This window comes from Plecotus auritus, assembly GCF_963455305.1.
Source record: "Plecotus auritus genome assembly, chromosome: 10".
Classification (NCBI taxonomy): Eukaryota; Metazoa; Chordata; class Mammalia; order Chiroptera; family Vespertilionidae; genus Plecotus; species Plecotus auritus.
The window spans coordinates 14,079,139-14,094,403 of record NC_137785.1 but is presented as its reverse complement, the minus strand read 5'-3'; the positions used below and the strand labels follow the sequence as shown (position 1 = coordinate 14,094,403).

At 48.8% G+C, this 15,265-nt stretch overlaps 1 protein-coding gene and 1 pseudogene across 2 annotated transcripts; both read right to left on the bottom strand.

Moving 5' to 3' along the window:
* Positions 1 to 794: 794 nt before the first annotated feature.
* Positions 795 to 2,080, bottom strand: LOC308235373 (insulin growth factor-like family member 1; the record flags this gene model as incomplete). The annotated part of the gene is made up of 4 exons (XM_080644136.1): positions 795 to 818; positions 1,142 to 1,341; positions 1,452 to 1,505; positions 2,056 to 2,080. The coding sequence occupies 4 exons, from the start codon at positions 2,078 to 2,080 to the stop codon at positions 795 to 797; spliced, it is 303 nt and encodes a 100-aa protein (XP_080500262.1).
* Positions 2,081 to 4,961: 2,881 nt separating this feature from the next.
* On the bottom strand, positions 4,962 to 7,575 carry LOC308235372 (cytochrome b-c1 complex subunit 2, mitochondrial-like; annotated as a pseudogene). The gene is made up of 3 exons: positions 7,567 to 7,575; positions 6,253 to 6,424; positions 4,962 to 5,966 (listed from the first exon to the last, which is right to left on the bottom strand). The product of its transcript is annotated as a cytochrome b-c1 complex subunit 2, mitochondrial-like (transcript).
* Between the last annotated feature and the right edge of the window lie 7,690 nt (positions 7,576 to 15,265).

Genomic DNA, 15,265 nt, shown 5'->3' with positions numbered 1-15,265 from the left:
CACACCACAGCCCACTGGCTGGTGGGGACACGTGGAGAGCCCAGCCCTGGGGTTGGGGTGCAGGAGAGGCACCTTTTCCTTCCCCAGCGCTGGGGGCTCCTCCCTGGTTCTGACTCATAGCGCCTGCCCGCCCTGCGCCCGCCTCCCGCCAGGGGGCGTACTGGCCTCACCTCCCTCCACTGGGCTAGGCAGGTGGTGGGGGACAGATGCAGCGCCAAAGCCCCTCCCTCCCTGTGGCCGCGTCCCCCTCCCTGTCCTACTCCCTGGTGGGATGGAAACAAGAACTGGATCCCGGTGACTGGGATGCAACTGTTATTCCGTGAAACCCGCAGATCCTGGGGAACACCTGACAGTTGTTCTTACATGGGAAACGTGGACATTCCTGTGACCCCTGGGAGCCAGAGAAAGGACCCATGTCCACCACTTAGGACCCTTCCCAACCGTTCATGAGCCGGGACAGAACAGGTAAAATTGCAAAGTTTATTAAGTGCCGTGTGTTTGGCGCCAGGTGGAAAGGAGCCGAAGGTAATGGGGTTCTGCCTCATGATATGAGCTGTGGGGGTTGGGGACCTCGGGACCTCCATCAGCAAAACAATCTCTCACGATTGTCCAGAATCATAGAAAGGGACCGTCACCACTTAGGACAGAGTTAGAGTGCGAGAGGAGCAAGCACAGGACGGGCACATAGACTCTGAGCACCTCCTGTCCCCAGATATCCCCTGCAGTCCCGGCTCCGTCAGCACCAGGGGTCCGTCTCCAGGCTCCCTGAGGAAGCAGAGTCCGCAGTCATCTGGTCACCCGTCCTCGGTAAGCTGACACTGCGGAGAGAGAAGGCCAGAAATGCAGGGACAGATGGTTATGGACAGGGGAGTGGAAAAGAGAGACACAGAAGGACAGCAAGGAGGATGAGAGGGAAATAAAACCAAAAGGAGCAAAAGGCAGAGATTGACTAGAGCAGGTGGACAGGGGTAGGGGACAGCCAGAACAGGGCAGGGAGGTTGTGTCATGCACAGTCCGGGTTTCCACACCCTCCCCAGTCCCCAACAAGCCCCATACCTGTGAAGGGGACAGGACCTTACCTGGAACAAACCCTGTCGTCCAAGGATGGGCCCAAGGAACAGTCCTGGCCTCTAACTTTTACCACGAAGGTCTCCTGGGGTTTGAGTGACCAGGCACAGCACTGCTCAAAGCAGACCCTGAAGGTGCAGTTCCCACACTTCCGGGTCCTGCTCAAGGGCACCACAGCATCGTCATAGCAACAGTGCTGCTGGGGGTCGTAGAACTTGTCCCCACATCTGGAGTGTGAGTGGCACAGCATCAGGTGAGCACCCGTGGGGGACACTGGAGGAGACAGAGCTGGTGTGGCCCAGATGGCAGGGCAGGCAGGGCCCATGCGGGGGCCCTCTGGAAGCCACCCGCCACCAGAGTGTTTCTGTTTCTCTTGCACTCACCTGGGGCTCCTTGTGAACAGAGGAGGCTGATGATGCAGAGAGCGGCCAAGACAGCTGTGGGGGAGGAGCTGGATAAGGTGCGGCTGAAGGGACAGGCTTGGGTCCCCCTGGGGCAGGGGAAGGTGTTGGGGGGGGGGGTGGTCTCTGTTCTGACTGAGACTCAGGGAAAGGATAGGAGCATCCAGAGTGGGATCTGGTCACCTGTGTTCAGGAGTCTTGGGATTATGGACCTGTGAAATGTGAGGGGTGCTGGCAGGATTCTTGGGAGAAATGGGTTTAAGCTTCTGGGGGATGTGGGTGTTTCCTGGGCAGGCATTGAGAGCAGGAGGCCCAGGTGCACTCAGGGGGCTGAGCTGACTGGGGTTGCTATGGAGATGACCCACAGGAAAGTCTAGAAGACTGGGGGTTGGAGTGGGAAAGTGGGGTATGGGTGGCATTGGGCCTGAGTTTCAAAACCGAATCCTAGATGTGGATGGACATGATATTGGGGAGATGGATCGGGTAAGGCCTGGTGCTAAGGAGGAGAAGTAGGTTGAGGTAGGGATGGGGTGGTGGCTGAGACTGCAGCTGGGCTCCGAGGGAATTGGGGTGGGGTCCTCCTTACCCAGGATGTAGCATCGGGGAGTCATGGCTCTGGGTTGGCTGCAGCGGAATCAGAAGGTCTGCAGTTCCCGCAGGTGCTTTTATCTCTGATAAGGGCGGGTGATGTCATCCAGGCTCCTGTCTCCTGGCCAGGCCTGTGGAGACACGCTGGGCCCTTGGCTTAGGAGGACCCAGACATCGTCTCTGGCACCATGGAATCCTCTGAGAGCCAGGAGAAGAAGGACCTCCCCCCCCACCACCCATGATACTTTCCCGAAATGCCTCCCACTCGTGCCCAGCACCAGGGTCTCCTCAGCAAGCAGGACACGCCTCAGAGCCACTCCACTCTTCCAGGATGAATCCACCAGTTTTTCCATCACATCCTATGACTCTACTACTTTCCCCACTGTCTTTCGCACATTGCTAACCTCTTACATCCTTGGGGTTTGTGGGTGGGAGGGTGCTCTCAGCTCCCTGACCTCAGAGCCCTGACCAGGAGCTGCTCACTAAACCACAGCTCAGCTTATTCAGGTGAAAGTGATGATTTTCACACTTGGAAATTCCAGGTTGGACAAGGTTGGGGAAAGGAGGAAAAATGTAGGGAGGAAGCTGTGGTGGCTCATGAAACAGAACCAGGGGAAAGGCCCTGGAAGATCCCCCCTTCTCACTGCCCCAGAGTCCTCTTGCTGGTCTCCTTCTCTGTGTCTTCATTGGTGTCATGTATAGAGGAGCACACGTCCACTTCGTACCTTATATGGCCCAGGCTTTGTTTCTGACCAGGTGAGGCAGGGGTGGGTAGGCTATTCAAAAGCCACAATGAGAGGCCAAAGGCCAAGAGCGAGGGGAGAGAGCGGGGGATAGAAATCTTAGTTTGGTGGTGTGGTCTATGTCATTATCAGTATTACTGGTCCATAAAGTTCTGTGAGAGAAATTCCACCACCTTCAGTAGATTCTCCAAGGCTTTGACCTTAGCATCATGTTCAGAGGAAGATGGATGGATGTGGGAGTTCCCCTAAAAGACAGAGTAACACTGGGGTCAGGATGTGAACACAGCAGATGAGAATGAATGGCTCCCCTGAGGGACACTGAGTTCTGTGAGCTCAGGTCACCCCATGCATTGAGGACTGGGAGCCCCTGCCCCAGCTCCTGCAGGAATTCATCCTCAGGGACACCCTAGCCCCATTCCAGCAAGGACAAGGTTCTCTTTCGGGCCTGGGAAGCGTGACCTGCCACTCCTGTAGGCTGACGTGCCATCTACACCTTCTTCCCTAGTTTGGAAAGTTCCTGCCTCCCTGGTCTCTGCCCAAGGGAACTTGCAGCACTCGCTCTCCCAGACTCCTTCCACCTGGAGCCCAGGCCCAGATAGACAGAGAGTGAGAGTGGGGAGACAGACAATAAGTGCACCCATTTCAGACTGAACCCACTCATTTCCTGGGACAGCTCCAGGCAGCCTGGGACCCAGGCCAATGGCCGCTGCCCAAATCTGGGGTGCCTGCAGGATGAGAAAGGAAACATTCTCTAGGGAACGGTTGGGGTTGTGTCTGAATAGATGCAGCCCAGCCCACACTCCTGATCACATAGCTGAGTCACTAAAAGGCAAGGAGAGGGAGGGAGATCAGGGCAGGGCAGGGGTCTGGGAGGCTGTGTTGATGAGAAAACAGCTGCTCCTGAGATTTGTGAACACTGTCAGCCAGGAACTCAACAGCATTGAGGCTCTGGGGTGCGAGTCTGGGGTTTGCACCCTGTGGGGGCCCTTCTGAAGGCATCAGAGAAGCCTTAGCACACAGTCCTGTGCACTCCCACCAACAGCTCCCTCAGAGACCCCCTTCCTATTGTGTCCATGTTCCCTGTACACCTTGCATGGTCCTCATTGCCTTCAACTTTTTATGGCTCCTGTTACAACCCAAAGTGTCTCCGATGGCTCAGCCCGTGTGTCCCACAGCTGCAGGCCTCCCCGCCTTCCCCCACTTTCTGTTCCTCCACTTCAGTGTCTGTGCCCCTCCTCATCCATGTGCTCCAGGGATCATGCACGATGGTCCTTCTCTGTCTCCCTACTCTCACTCTCTGTCTTTTTAACACTTAGAATGTTTATGGACTTTAGGTCAGCTGGAGACAATCACCTGCATTTATACCTTGTTGTTTTTAAAAATATATATTTTTACTAGAGTCCCGGTGCATGAAATTCATGCACAGGTAGAGTCCCTAGGCCTGGCCAGCGATCAGGGCCAATCAGATTTTCTGCCTTCCAGCCTCCCACCCCTCCTCCTTCCCTCGCTCCCTCAGCACACAGGAGCCAGGCGGCGCCCCCCCTCCTCCACCCACTCCTGCCGCCACTGGCAGCACCTCCACTGCTGCCTGCTGCCAGTGCCACATCACTGATGCCTGCCATGTTCTGCGTCGCAAGGAGACACTTTGCATATTAGCCATATATATATATATATATATATATATGGATTTCAGAGAGGAAGAGAAAGGGAGAGAGATATAGAAATATCAATGATGAGAGAGAATCATTGATCGGCTGCCTCCTGCATGCACACTACTGGGGATCGAGCCTACAACCCAGGCATATGCCCTTGACTGGAATTGAATCCAGGACCCTTCAGTCCGCAGGCTGATGCCTTATCTAACTGAGCAAAATGAACTGGTGCAGTGCCTTAATACTTTTAAAGATATTTCTCCTCATTGGAAAGAAAGATAAATGGTACATTATAGACTTGTGAGTTCCATGTGTTCGCTGCTCTGGGTTGAGAAAGCGTCCAGCTCTTTCTTGGGACGAGTTTCCGTATTACAGATCATCAACAAAAGGTGCATCCCCCACGTTTCCACCGCTGCCCTTGCCCTTGCCTTCTGGCCAGAAACTAACTTCTTCCCAGCATTTGCGGCATCAGCATCAGCTGCCTGGGAAATCAGAGGGGCTGCGGTTGGTTACATGTATGAACCAGCAAGGAGAGCCCAGGCCAGACTTCAACCAGGAAACCCTCAGGCAGCTCCTCTGACATTAGGTCCCCAGCTGTCAGCTTGTCCTTGGCAGCTTGGACATCGGTATTGGAAAGGTTTCCTTGAGCAATTGTTTTCGCTTGGTTGTAAGCAGCCTTGATAACATCTCCAGCAGCTGCCGCCTGGGAGATAGTGTAAATCCGAAAGAGTCCAGAATCCAAGTAACTGGCATTAAAAGGGGAAAGGTCAGGTGGCTGGAGAATCCCCTTGGCAACAGCTTGGTACAGAGGGCTGGTGGCATTGCTGCCCCCTTGACCTGTGGCCCAGCGCCAAGGCCATGTCGGAGGACACTAAGTGCATTTGCCTCTGCACTTCCTGTGACAGCACTTTCAGCTACAAAAGCAGCACCGAGGAGACCGTCTCCATTCTGTTCTCTAAGTTCACCTCCATGGTGTCTTGCATTTGCAGATAAACCAAGCCCACCCCTCATGTTCAGAAACCTTTCAGCAACTTGCTTCTGACAGATGACTCACACCAAGTCCAAACAAAGCCATTCCTATACTTGAAAAATGGTTCTGAACATAGTAATTCAACTCCTTTGGCGTCATGTTTCCAATCCCATAATCCAAACAATGCAAGGAACTAGCCAAGGCATTTCGGTGAGCTGCGGCATGCAAATTTTCCATGATATGAGCCTGTGGGTTCTGAAAAGCCACAGCTGTGTCCATCCTTAGCTGAGACTGAAGGGCCGTTACCTCCTACCAATGACACTCAGGTGCTGTGGGGACACTGAGCAGGAACTCCATTAGAATATTGATGTCATCCCCCACAAGGCACGCCACAGTTTCCCTGTTGAAGTCACCTTGAGTTTACCACCGACTGCTACAATTCCGTGGTTTATCCTGAAAGACGCTGCTCCTTCTGTAGTCAGACCGGATGCAAGAGGAAGACAATGGGAGGTTCCTGAGTTCTCAGAGACCTGGGACCCACTGCCTCTCTTTTTTTGTGTGTTTTTTTGTTCTCTTTTTTTGTGTGTTTTTTTGTTCGTTTGTTTGTTTGTTTTTAAATATATTTTATTGATATTTTACAGAGAGGAAGGGAGAGGGATAGAGAGTTAGAAACATCGATGAGAGAGAAACATCGATAAGCTGCCTCCTGCACACCTCCCACTGGGGATGTGCCTGCAACCCAAGGTATGTGCCCTTGGCCGGAATTGAACCTGGGACCTTTCAGTCCGCAGGCTGATGCTCTATCTACTGAGCCAAACTGGTTTCGGCACCACTGCCTGTTTTAATGAACAAACCAACTCTTGATGCAGGAGCATAGTTTGCCAGAGAAGCAATCACTAAACCATTTGCTAATTTGATGAATTCAAGGCTGAGGATGTGGAGACACTCTTGCAGGGCAGTTGCAGCTTTCAGTTTGGCAGCAACTTTGAGGCAGTAAAATCTCTACACAGATGTCACATGATCTTGCTCATATGTGGAATCTAATGAACAAAGTAAACTGACAAACAAAGAAGGTCCAGAGGCATTGATGCATGGAACAGACTGACAGATCTCAGGGGGGACAGGAAGAGATTAACCCAGGAATTTTTAAAAATATATCTTTATTGATTTCAGAGAGGAAGGGGGAGGGAGAGAAAGATAGAAACTTCAGTGATGAGAGAATCATTGATTGGCTGCCCACAACCGAGGCATGTGCCCTGACGGGAATCAAACCCTAACCTCCTGGTTCATATAGGTCCACGCTCAACCACTGAGCCATGCCGACTGGGCATAACGCAGGGATTTATATGAATTTATGCATAACCCATGGGCACAGACCATAGTGAGGGGAAGGCCTGGGGTGATGCGGGGGCTGGGTTGAGCGGGGGGGAAAGGTAGCTGGTGAATCCCCTTGGCAACAGCTTGGTACAGAGGGCTGGTGGCATTGCTGCCCCCTTGACCTGTGGCCCAGCATTAAGGCCATGCCACAGGACTTTGTAATACTGTCAGTGATAGAATTTTAAAAAAATTATTGTAGATTCAGTTTAACCTGCTTGCCTCCACTCTGCACAAGCAGACTGGAATCAGAATCACACTCTAAAGTAAAGATACTCGTGGAAAGTAACATTTCAGCAACAGAAATAATGAGACAGATCACAGTGGTGAGCACCAGTGGTGTGGACAATTCCTTCTGCTCTCTGGACACAGGCACCCATTCAAATGTTCTTACTCTTCGTTTTTGTATGTGTGTTAAAATTCACATAACACAGTTTACCATTTAACCAATGTAAGTTCAGTGGCATTCAGTGAATTCAAGATGCTGTGTAACCATCACCAGAACATCTTCAACACCTCCTACACCCGCTGCAATCATTGAGCAATCATTGCCCTTTCCACCCTCCTCCCAGACCCTAGAAACCATTCATCTGCTTTCAGTCTTGATGTCTTTACTTACTTTGGATTTTTCATATGGATGGAAAGGTGCAATATATGCTGTGTGTCTGGCTTCTTTCACTTATCTCAAAGTTCCTGAGATTCATCCATGTTGTAGCGTGGATCAGTCCTTCCTTTCTCATGAGAAATAACATTTTATTATATGTACATACCACCTTCATTTTCACCATTTACTGACTGATGGACATTTGTGATGTTTCCACCTTTTGACTCTTGTGATTAATGCTACTATGAACATTTGTGAACAAGTAATTTTTGAACAACCATTTAATTTATTTTGGTTTTGTTCCCAAAAGTAGAATTGCTCATTCACATGCTAATTTTATGTTTAACTTTGGGAGGAAAAAAAAAAGTTTTCCACTGTGCTTGTACCATTTTACATTCACACTAGCCAAGTACGAGGTTTACAATTTCCCACGCCCTTATCAACACGTTTGTTCTATTTTAAGAATTATCATCATTATAGTAAAGTTGTAAGTCCTAGGAGTTGTGATTTGAATTCCCATTTCAAAAATCACTTAGAGGAGAATAGCTCAAGATGGTGACATAGAAAGGTCCTAAACTCACCTCCTCCCATGGACACTATAGTTAAGAAATGCACAAAAGAATATGAAACATCAAAAACATAAAACATGGGGGGGGGGGAAAGTGGCTTAATAGTGCTTAAACTTAATTGTTATCTACTTAAAATAGACAGGTATAACTTGGCAGTTGTGGCTCAGTGTTTGAGCATTGACCTATGAACCAGGAGGTCATGGGTCCATCCCCACTTAAGACACGTGTCTGGGTTGCAGGCTCGATCCTCAATAGGAAGGCAAGCAGAAAGCAGCCGATCAATGATTCTCTCTCATCATTGATGTTTCTTTTTCTATCTCCCTCACCCTTCCTCTCTGAAATCAATAAAAATACACTTTTAAAAATAGACAGAAATACATATAGGCTGATATGTGTGAGAGTTATGATAACCACAAAACAAAAACCTATGGTAGAGAAGATCCAAGATGGCGGCGTAGGTAAACACCTAAACTGCTGCCTCGCACAACGATTTCAAAACTACAACTAAAAGACAAAACGTCTACACCCAGAACCACGGGAAAGCTGGCTGAGTGGAAGTTCTACAACTAGAAGGAAAGAGAAAACAGCACTGAGAGGTGCACAAGTGCTGAAAAGCTGAGGTACGGAGTTGCGTGAATCGGGCTGGCGACAGGCGACTGGGAGCCGCTGCTTTTTTCAACCCGAAGGGAGACAAGCTCCCGATTACTCCGAACTCCAGTTTCTGGGGAGACACGGGGGACCCAAACTCCTACGGGGAGAAGCTGGACTGTCTGCCATCTGGTCGGAAAGTGAGGGAGGCTTGCTTGCAGGGCTGGGCGCAGGAATAATTGTTTACTGTGCTGGGGCGCCGGACGCGGGGACACAGTCAGAGACACAGAGCTGGCTCACTGGCAGCCATTGCTGTTTGCCACGCCCTAGCCTAGTGACTCCCTGAGACCCCGCCCCGCACAACCTACGAACCCACCCAAGCTCCAAGCAGCACCTTTAGTATATGAATGGCCTGCCCTATCGCAGCTTAACCTAGCAAACTTGCAGCCCGGGTCAGACAGCTCCAAAACCTCCAAACCCCAAGCAAAGAGGAGAAAACTGTAGTTCTCACTGTAGCTCCTGCTGGGTGGCCTCAGACAGTAGCAGACCTGCACCCCATTGGAGATCCAGAAGCCAGTGTACCTAGTGGTCAGTGTGAGACACCAGATTTCAACTCCTCACATCCATAAGCGACACATTCAAGAGGCAGACTCAGTGAGCACCAAAGCCCCACTGAAACAAGTCCTGCACCATAAGCGTGTCTCCAGCACAGCAGTTCTTCCATTGTAGACACAGCGGGTCCTCACAGCTAATTGGCCTGGAGGTCAATTCCTCCCAGTGTACCAACAGCAATCAAGGCTTAACTACACCAAGACTTTGCACTCAGCCCACAAAGGGGTGTACCAAAAGCGTCCACATCAGGTGATTGGGGAGGCTGAGCTACTGGCCCCTATAGGTCACCTACCACACAAAGCCACTCCATCAACACAGGGAAGCAACAAAATGCGAAGACAAAGAAACATGTCACAAATGAAAGAAATGGAGGAAAGCAAACTACTGGACGACATAGAGTTCAGAACCACATTTATAAGGTTACTCAAGAATCTTCTAAAAACCACCGAGAAACTTGATGAGACCTCTGAGGAGCTAAGTGAGACCTTCAAGGACCTTAATGATAATGCCAAAAAAATGGAAAAGGACCAGTCAGAAATTAAGCATACACTGTCTAAAATAAAGAATATACAGAAACTCAACTGTAGATCAACGTACCCCAAGAATCAAACCAAAGATCTGAAATATGAGAAAACAAAAAACACCCAACCAGAAAAACCAAAAGAAAAAAGAATCCAAAAATATGAAGATAGTGTAAGAAGCCTCTGGGACAACTTTAAGCGTACCAACATCCGAATTTTTGGGGTGCCAGAAGAAGAGAGAGAGCAAGATATTGAAAACCTATCAGAAGAAATAATGACAGAAAACGTTCCCTACCTGGTGAAAGAAATAGACTTACAAGTCGAGGAAGTGCACATAACCCCGTAAAGAGGAATCCAAAGAGGACCACACCAAGACACATCATAATTAAAATGCCAAGGGCAAAACACAAAGAGAGAATCTTGAAAGCAGCAAGAGAAAAACAGTTAGTTACCTACAAGGGAGCACCCATTCGACTGTCAGCTGATTTCTCAACAGAAACTGTGCAGGCCAGAAGGGAGTGACAAGAAATATTCAAAGTGATGAACAGCAAGAACCTACAACCAAGATTACTCTACCCAGCAAAGCTATAATTCAGAGTTGAAGGTCAGATAAAGAGCTTCACAGACAAGAAAAAGCTAAAGGAGTTCATCACCACCAAACCAGGATTACATGAAATGCTGAAGGGTGTTCTTTAAGAAGAGGAAGAAGAAGAAAAAGGTAAAGATAAAAATTATGAACAACAAAATGACATCAAATACATACCTACCAACAAGTGAATCTAAAAATCAAGTGAATAAAAAATCTGAAGAACAGAATGGACTGGTGAATATAATAGAATCAGGGACATAGAAAGGGAGTGGACTGACAATTCTCAGGGGGAAGGGGGTGTGAGGGGTGCAGGAAGAGATTGGACAATAATCTTATACCTATGGATGAAGACAGTGGTGGGGGGTAAGGGCATGGGGTGGGGTAGAGAATCAGGTGGAGGGGAGCTATGGGGGAAAAAAAAGAGGAACACCTGTAATAATCTGAACAATAAAGATTTATTTTAAAAAAACAAACCTATGGTAGATACACAAAAGATAATGAAAGTGAAATCTAAATAAAACGCTAAACTGTCATTAGACTAGAGGAAATGAGGGCAAGAGGAGAAGAAGAGAGAGGAACTACAAAGCAACCAGAAAACAATGAACAAAATGGCAAAAAGTACATCCAAAAGTCCTTAATGCCCTCTCACCCCCCAGGAATAAAGCCACTTGAGCAGAAAGGAGGGCATCGGATACACCTTGGAGCCATCCCCACTTTCCCAACTGGAAATAGCAAAACATGCCTTCTCCACCCAACCCCACAAGTCCTCTACTTTCCCCAAGTTCTTTTCCAAATTTCAAACTCTCCTGAGCAAGCTCATCAACAACCTGTCCTACTTCACACTCCCAACCTAAGGACCAGGGGCAGTCACTGCTCGCCTGACCACAGTGGGTGTCATTCCGGTGGAAGACACATTTGGATGGGGAGCCTGTGTCCAGAGAGCAGAAGAAACTGTCCACACCACCAATTCATTGTTTCTGTTCCTGGAATGCTGCTTTCCCTGAGTATCTTCACTGTATAGTGTGATTCTGACTCCTGCCTGCTTGTGCAGAGTGGAAGCTGATAGTCAGTGACTATAGATTTGGAAATTCTAATTTGAATAAGTGGGCAAAATGAGAAATTTACCAGGTTACTGGGGTCTCTCCTAAAACCAAGACAGGAACTCACATGCCAGAAGGCTGCTAAGTCTACTTCTGTTTTGTTTTTTTAGTTGTCATTTATTCAAGGACACGCAGCTTGTACATCTCAGGCACAGTTGCAGGCTCTGAGATTCATGCTGAGGCTGCCCTGCAAAGGTCACTGTTTTCACTTGGTTCATGGAGAGGGAGAGAGAGGAGGGGAGGGGCAGGAAGAGGAGAGGAGACTCTGAATGAGAGAATGGGAGAAGTTGTGCAGGACACTGGGTAAGCAATTGATGACTTAGAAGTGATTGAGGTAACCCATGGCGTTGTCATACTTATTGGTATCACGGACATTCTGGATGAAAAAGTCCAAAGACTCTCCCGTAGATCATGACCCTGTAAGAGTGATGGCAACAGGACCAGTGAGAGGTTCCCACTGTCTCCTCCACATGAATCCATCTTCCTTGTGCTGAATATGCTTGCTCTGTGGGGGAGGGGAGAGTGTGTCCCCTGAGAGAGCCACAGGGGATCAGGAGGGAGGCTGACGGTGCACTTCATTGCCTATCTTCCTTTTGAAACTGTGTACGCTGCACGATGATGCACTATTTTTCTGCTAATAGATGCGGCCAAATCAGTAATATCAGTAAGGATCTGTGTGCTGGTCCAACTGGCTCAACCAGTCGGGTCCTAAACAGGGGATGAAAGTGGTGAGATTTGAGTCTGTGGAAGATCCCAGTGTCTGTCTCCTGTGAGGGAGTGGACAGGAGGCAGGAGACCCCGGAGGAGGCATCTGAAAGCAGAAATACCAGAGTCTAAATGTCTGTGCTCTCCCAAGGGGTGAGCAGCACACTCCTCTCCCTGCTCTTCACCCCCTCCGCCCCCGCCCCTCGCCCCCATTACAGCTGCAGGGTAGACAAGTATTCTCCAAATGGTGAGTCATGACACTCTTTCAGGCTGTAAAACCAATGAGTTTGTCAAAACAGACACTTTAAAAATTAAAATAGTTTATTGAAAGTAGAATATTAAGCATTCCTGGGTAATTCTATCTGTTTTTGAACATCTATAAGTGACAAAATGATGTAGCATCTATTTTTCCCAGTGAGTCATGTACAGATACTTAGTAAACATGAGAATGGAAAGGCTCAGACTTGCAGTCTCCTTTCCGGACTTAACTGTCTCCCCACCCCCACCCCCCGAAAAAAAAAGGGTTCAGCTCTCACGTCTTCAATCCCCTGTGGGAATCAATGGTAGGCTCCACACCCTTTAAGTGTCTCTATCAAAGAGAGTGTAAGGTTGGCCCGGATACCATCCAGACCTAGAGAGAAACAGGTTCCCTGGGGCAGAGTTGGGGTTGTCATCTCTCAGCCCAGCCCGCCCTCCTGGGCTTGGATCCTGGTCTCTGTAGCAGCTGAGTCAGGACTTGGATGGAAAAAAAGAGGGGATCAGGGCAGGGCAGGGGGTCTCAGAGGCTGTGCTGGTGAAATGGGCATTAAGGGCCAGTCCATGGACACTTTGAGCCCCTGACTCGACAGTGATGAGAGTTTTGGGTCAGACAGTCCTGGGTTAGAATCCTTAAGCTTCCTCAAAGGGTGAAATAGGCTACTTACAAGTAGCGCCGTTCATCTCCCCGTATAAGAGGAAGATTTGATTTTTTCGTGAGACTGACAGCTTTGAGCCCCAGCACACTCCCACTGCACATGTGAGCTGATTTTGCTACCTTTGGTGGCGGAACAAAGGACTAACCCTCCACCCTAGCCCACATGCAGGAACCTGACCCTGGCCCAGGCTCTAGGAAAAAAAAAAAGTCAAAGTCAACCTCCACACTTCATGCCTGTTCATACACGTTTCACACAGGAGCGAACCTGAACCCTTCCCTCAGGGTAATGTTGTTGATGTTCTTTGGATCAAAGATAAGCATTACTTCATCTTCAGTGGTGCCCATGTGTCGTTCTGTCATCCAGGGCAGGCACCTGTGCAGTAGAAAACTCAAAGTCCATATAAACAGTCCCCAACAAGCTGCCTCTACATCCCCCATCTCTGTGCTGCCCCTTCTGGGATGAGCCTGGCGTCTCTACTGGACCTACTAGTAGAGCTCCATGGGGATGGGGACCAGGGCTGCCTCGGTCACCACCATGTTCCCAGTTGTTCCCACTGCAGAGGATGCTCAGGGTCCCATGGTGAGCAGGAGTCTACTGGAAACCCCATTGGCTCAATTCTCTCGGCTCAATTTTCTCAGGAAGATCCTGGCATGAGGCCTCACTGCAGGTCACAGACACAGTGATGTAATATCTATTTTCTTAGTGAGTCACCTGTCCCATGCTCGGCCCCTCTGGAACGGGCACGTGGGCCCTGATTTCAGGCACCCCTGGAACCACCCCCAGAGGACATTCCCACAGCTCCCTGTGGTGCAGGGGGAGCCGTGAATATGAAATGTGAAACAGACAAAATGCTACATTTTGTAATGTCACAGGCTTCCCTTTACCAGCAGGTGTAAAGAGGCTGAGTTTCCTCCTGGGTGCAGAGGGTGTTATTTCCCTCTGGCCTCGGGGCACTCCTTCCAGGGAACAGGCAGAAATTTGGTGGAACTTCCTGTTTTCAAAAAGAATGTTGTGCACTTGACTGGGAATCTAACCCAAAACACATTGAAGCCCCGGCCGACACTCTGACCACACAGTCACACAGGCCAGGGAAATGCCAGTACATTTGAAGGGAATTGCTCTTTAAGATCTTACAATGGGTCTTCTGTCTTTTTTTTTTTTTTTCAATATATTTTATTGATTTTTTACAGAGAGGTAGGGAGAGGGATAGAGAGTTAGAAACATTGATGAGAGAGAAACATTGATCAGCTGCCTCCTGCACACCTCCTACTGGGGATGTGCCCCCAACCAAGGTACGTGCCCTTGACCAGAATTGAACCTGGGACCCTTCAGTCCGCAGGCTGACGCTCTATCCACTGAGCCAAACCAGCTAGGGCAGGTCTTCTGTCTTAATGTCTACAATTCCCTGGGTGGTTTTAGGACCATAGAGGCTACAAAATGATTGCTACAGAATAACTAGCCTAATTGGGATTGGAGAATACTGCAGCCAGCTAGATGGAATCTGCCTCTTCTCTAAGTGCATCCAGAAATGTTTCTGTGGAAAAGACTACAGGACCAGTGTGTCCACACATCTGAGGATCTCCAGGCATGTTTATCTTCTGTGCTCAAACTCATTGTCCTAGCAAATAATCAAAGGGTTTTGTGGATTTCTGTACCCTCTCAGATCTTTACCTGATGATCAGAGTGCCCAGGCAGGAAATAAAAGGTAAAGGAACGTGGCATCTATAGACCAGGGATGTAGCTTTTGTGACCCAGTCAGTATTTCTGTATATTTTGGTGAAAGTCCTTCATTGTTTGGTATATTTGATGTCACTGACACAAGATTTGACCTCCAGAGGATAGGAGAACCTGAATTGAAGAGACAGATGCCAAATGAAGTGTTGGACATACAAAATTTTATTTTGACATTTTGAACCATTTTTCAAACGTTTTAATTAGTAAAGACCACATTTCAAGTGCAGTATTTGATGTGTCTTGACATATGCATGAAACTGAAACCATCACCATGGTCATAGTATTGCTCATGTCTGTCACTGTGACTTTACTTCATGTCTTTTCACCATTTCTCTTTCTCTTTTCAATAGCAAAGGCATTTGTGTGCTCTTGTCTCCAACCCCAAATTACTCCTTTCTTTAATAATCTATACAAGGGACATAATAGCTGAATTGGTTGGGCAATAAAAGGCCTCCAAGCCCAGCCAGAGTGGCACAGTGGATTGAGCATCATCCTATGCACCAAGAGGTCACTGGTTCCATTCCCAGTCAGGA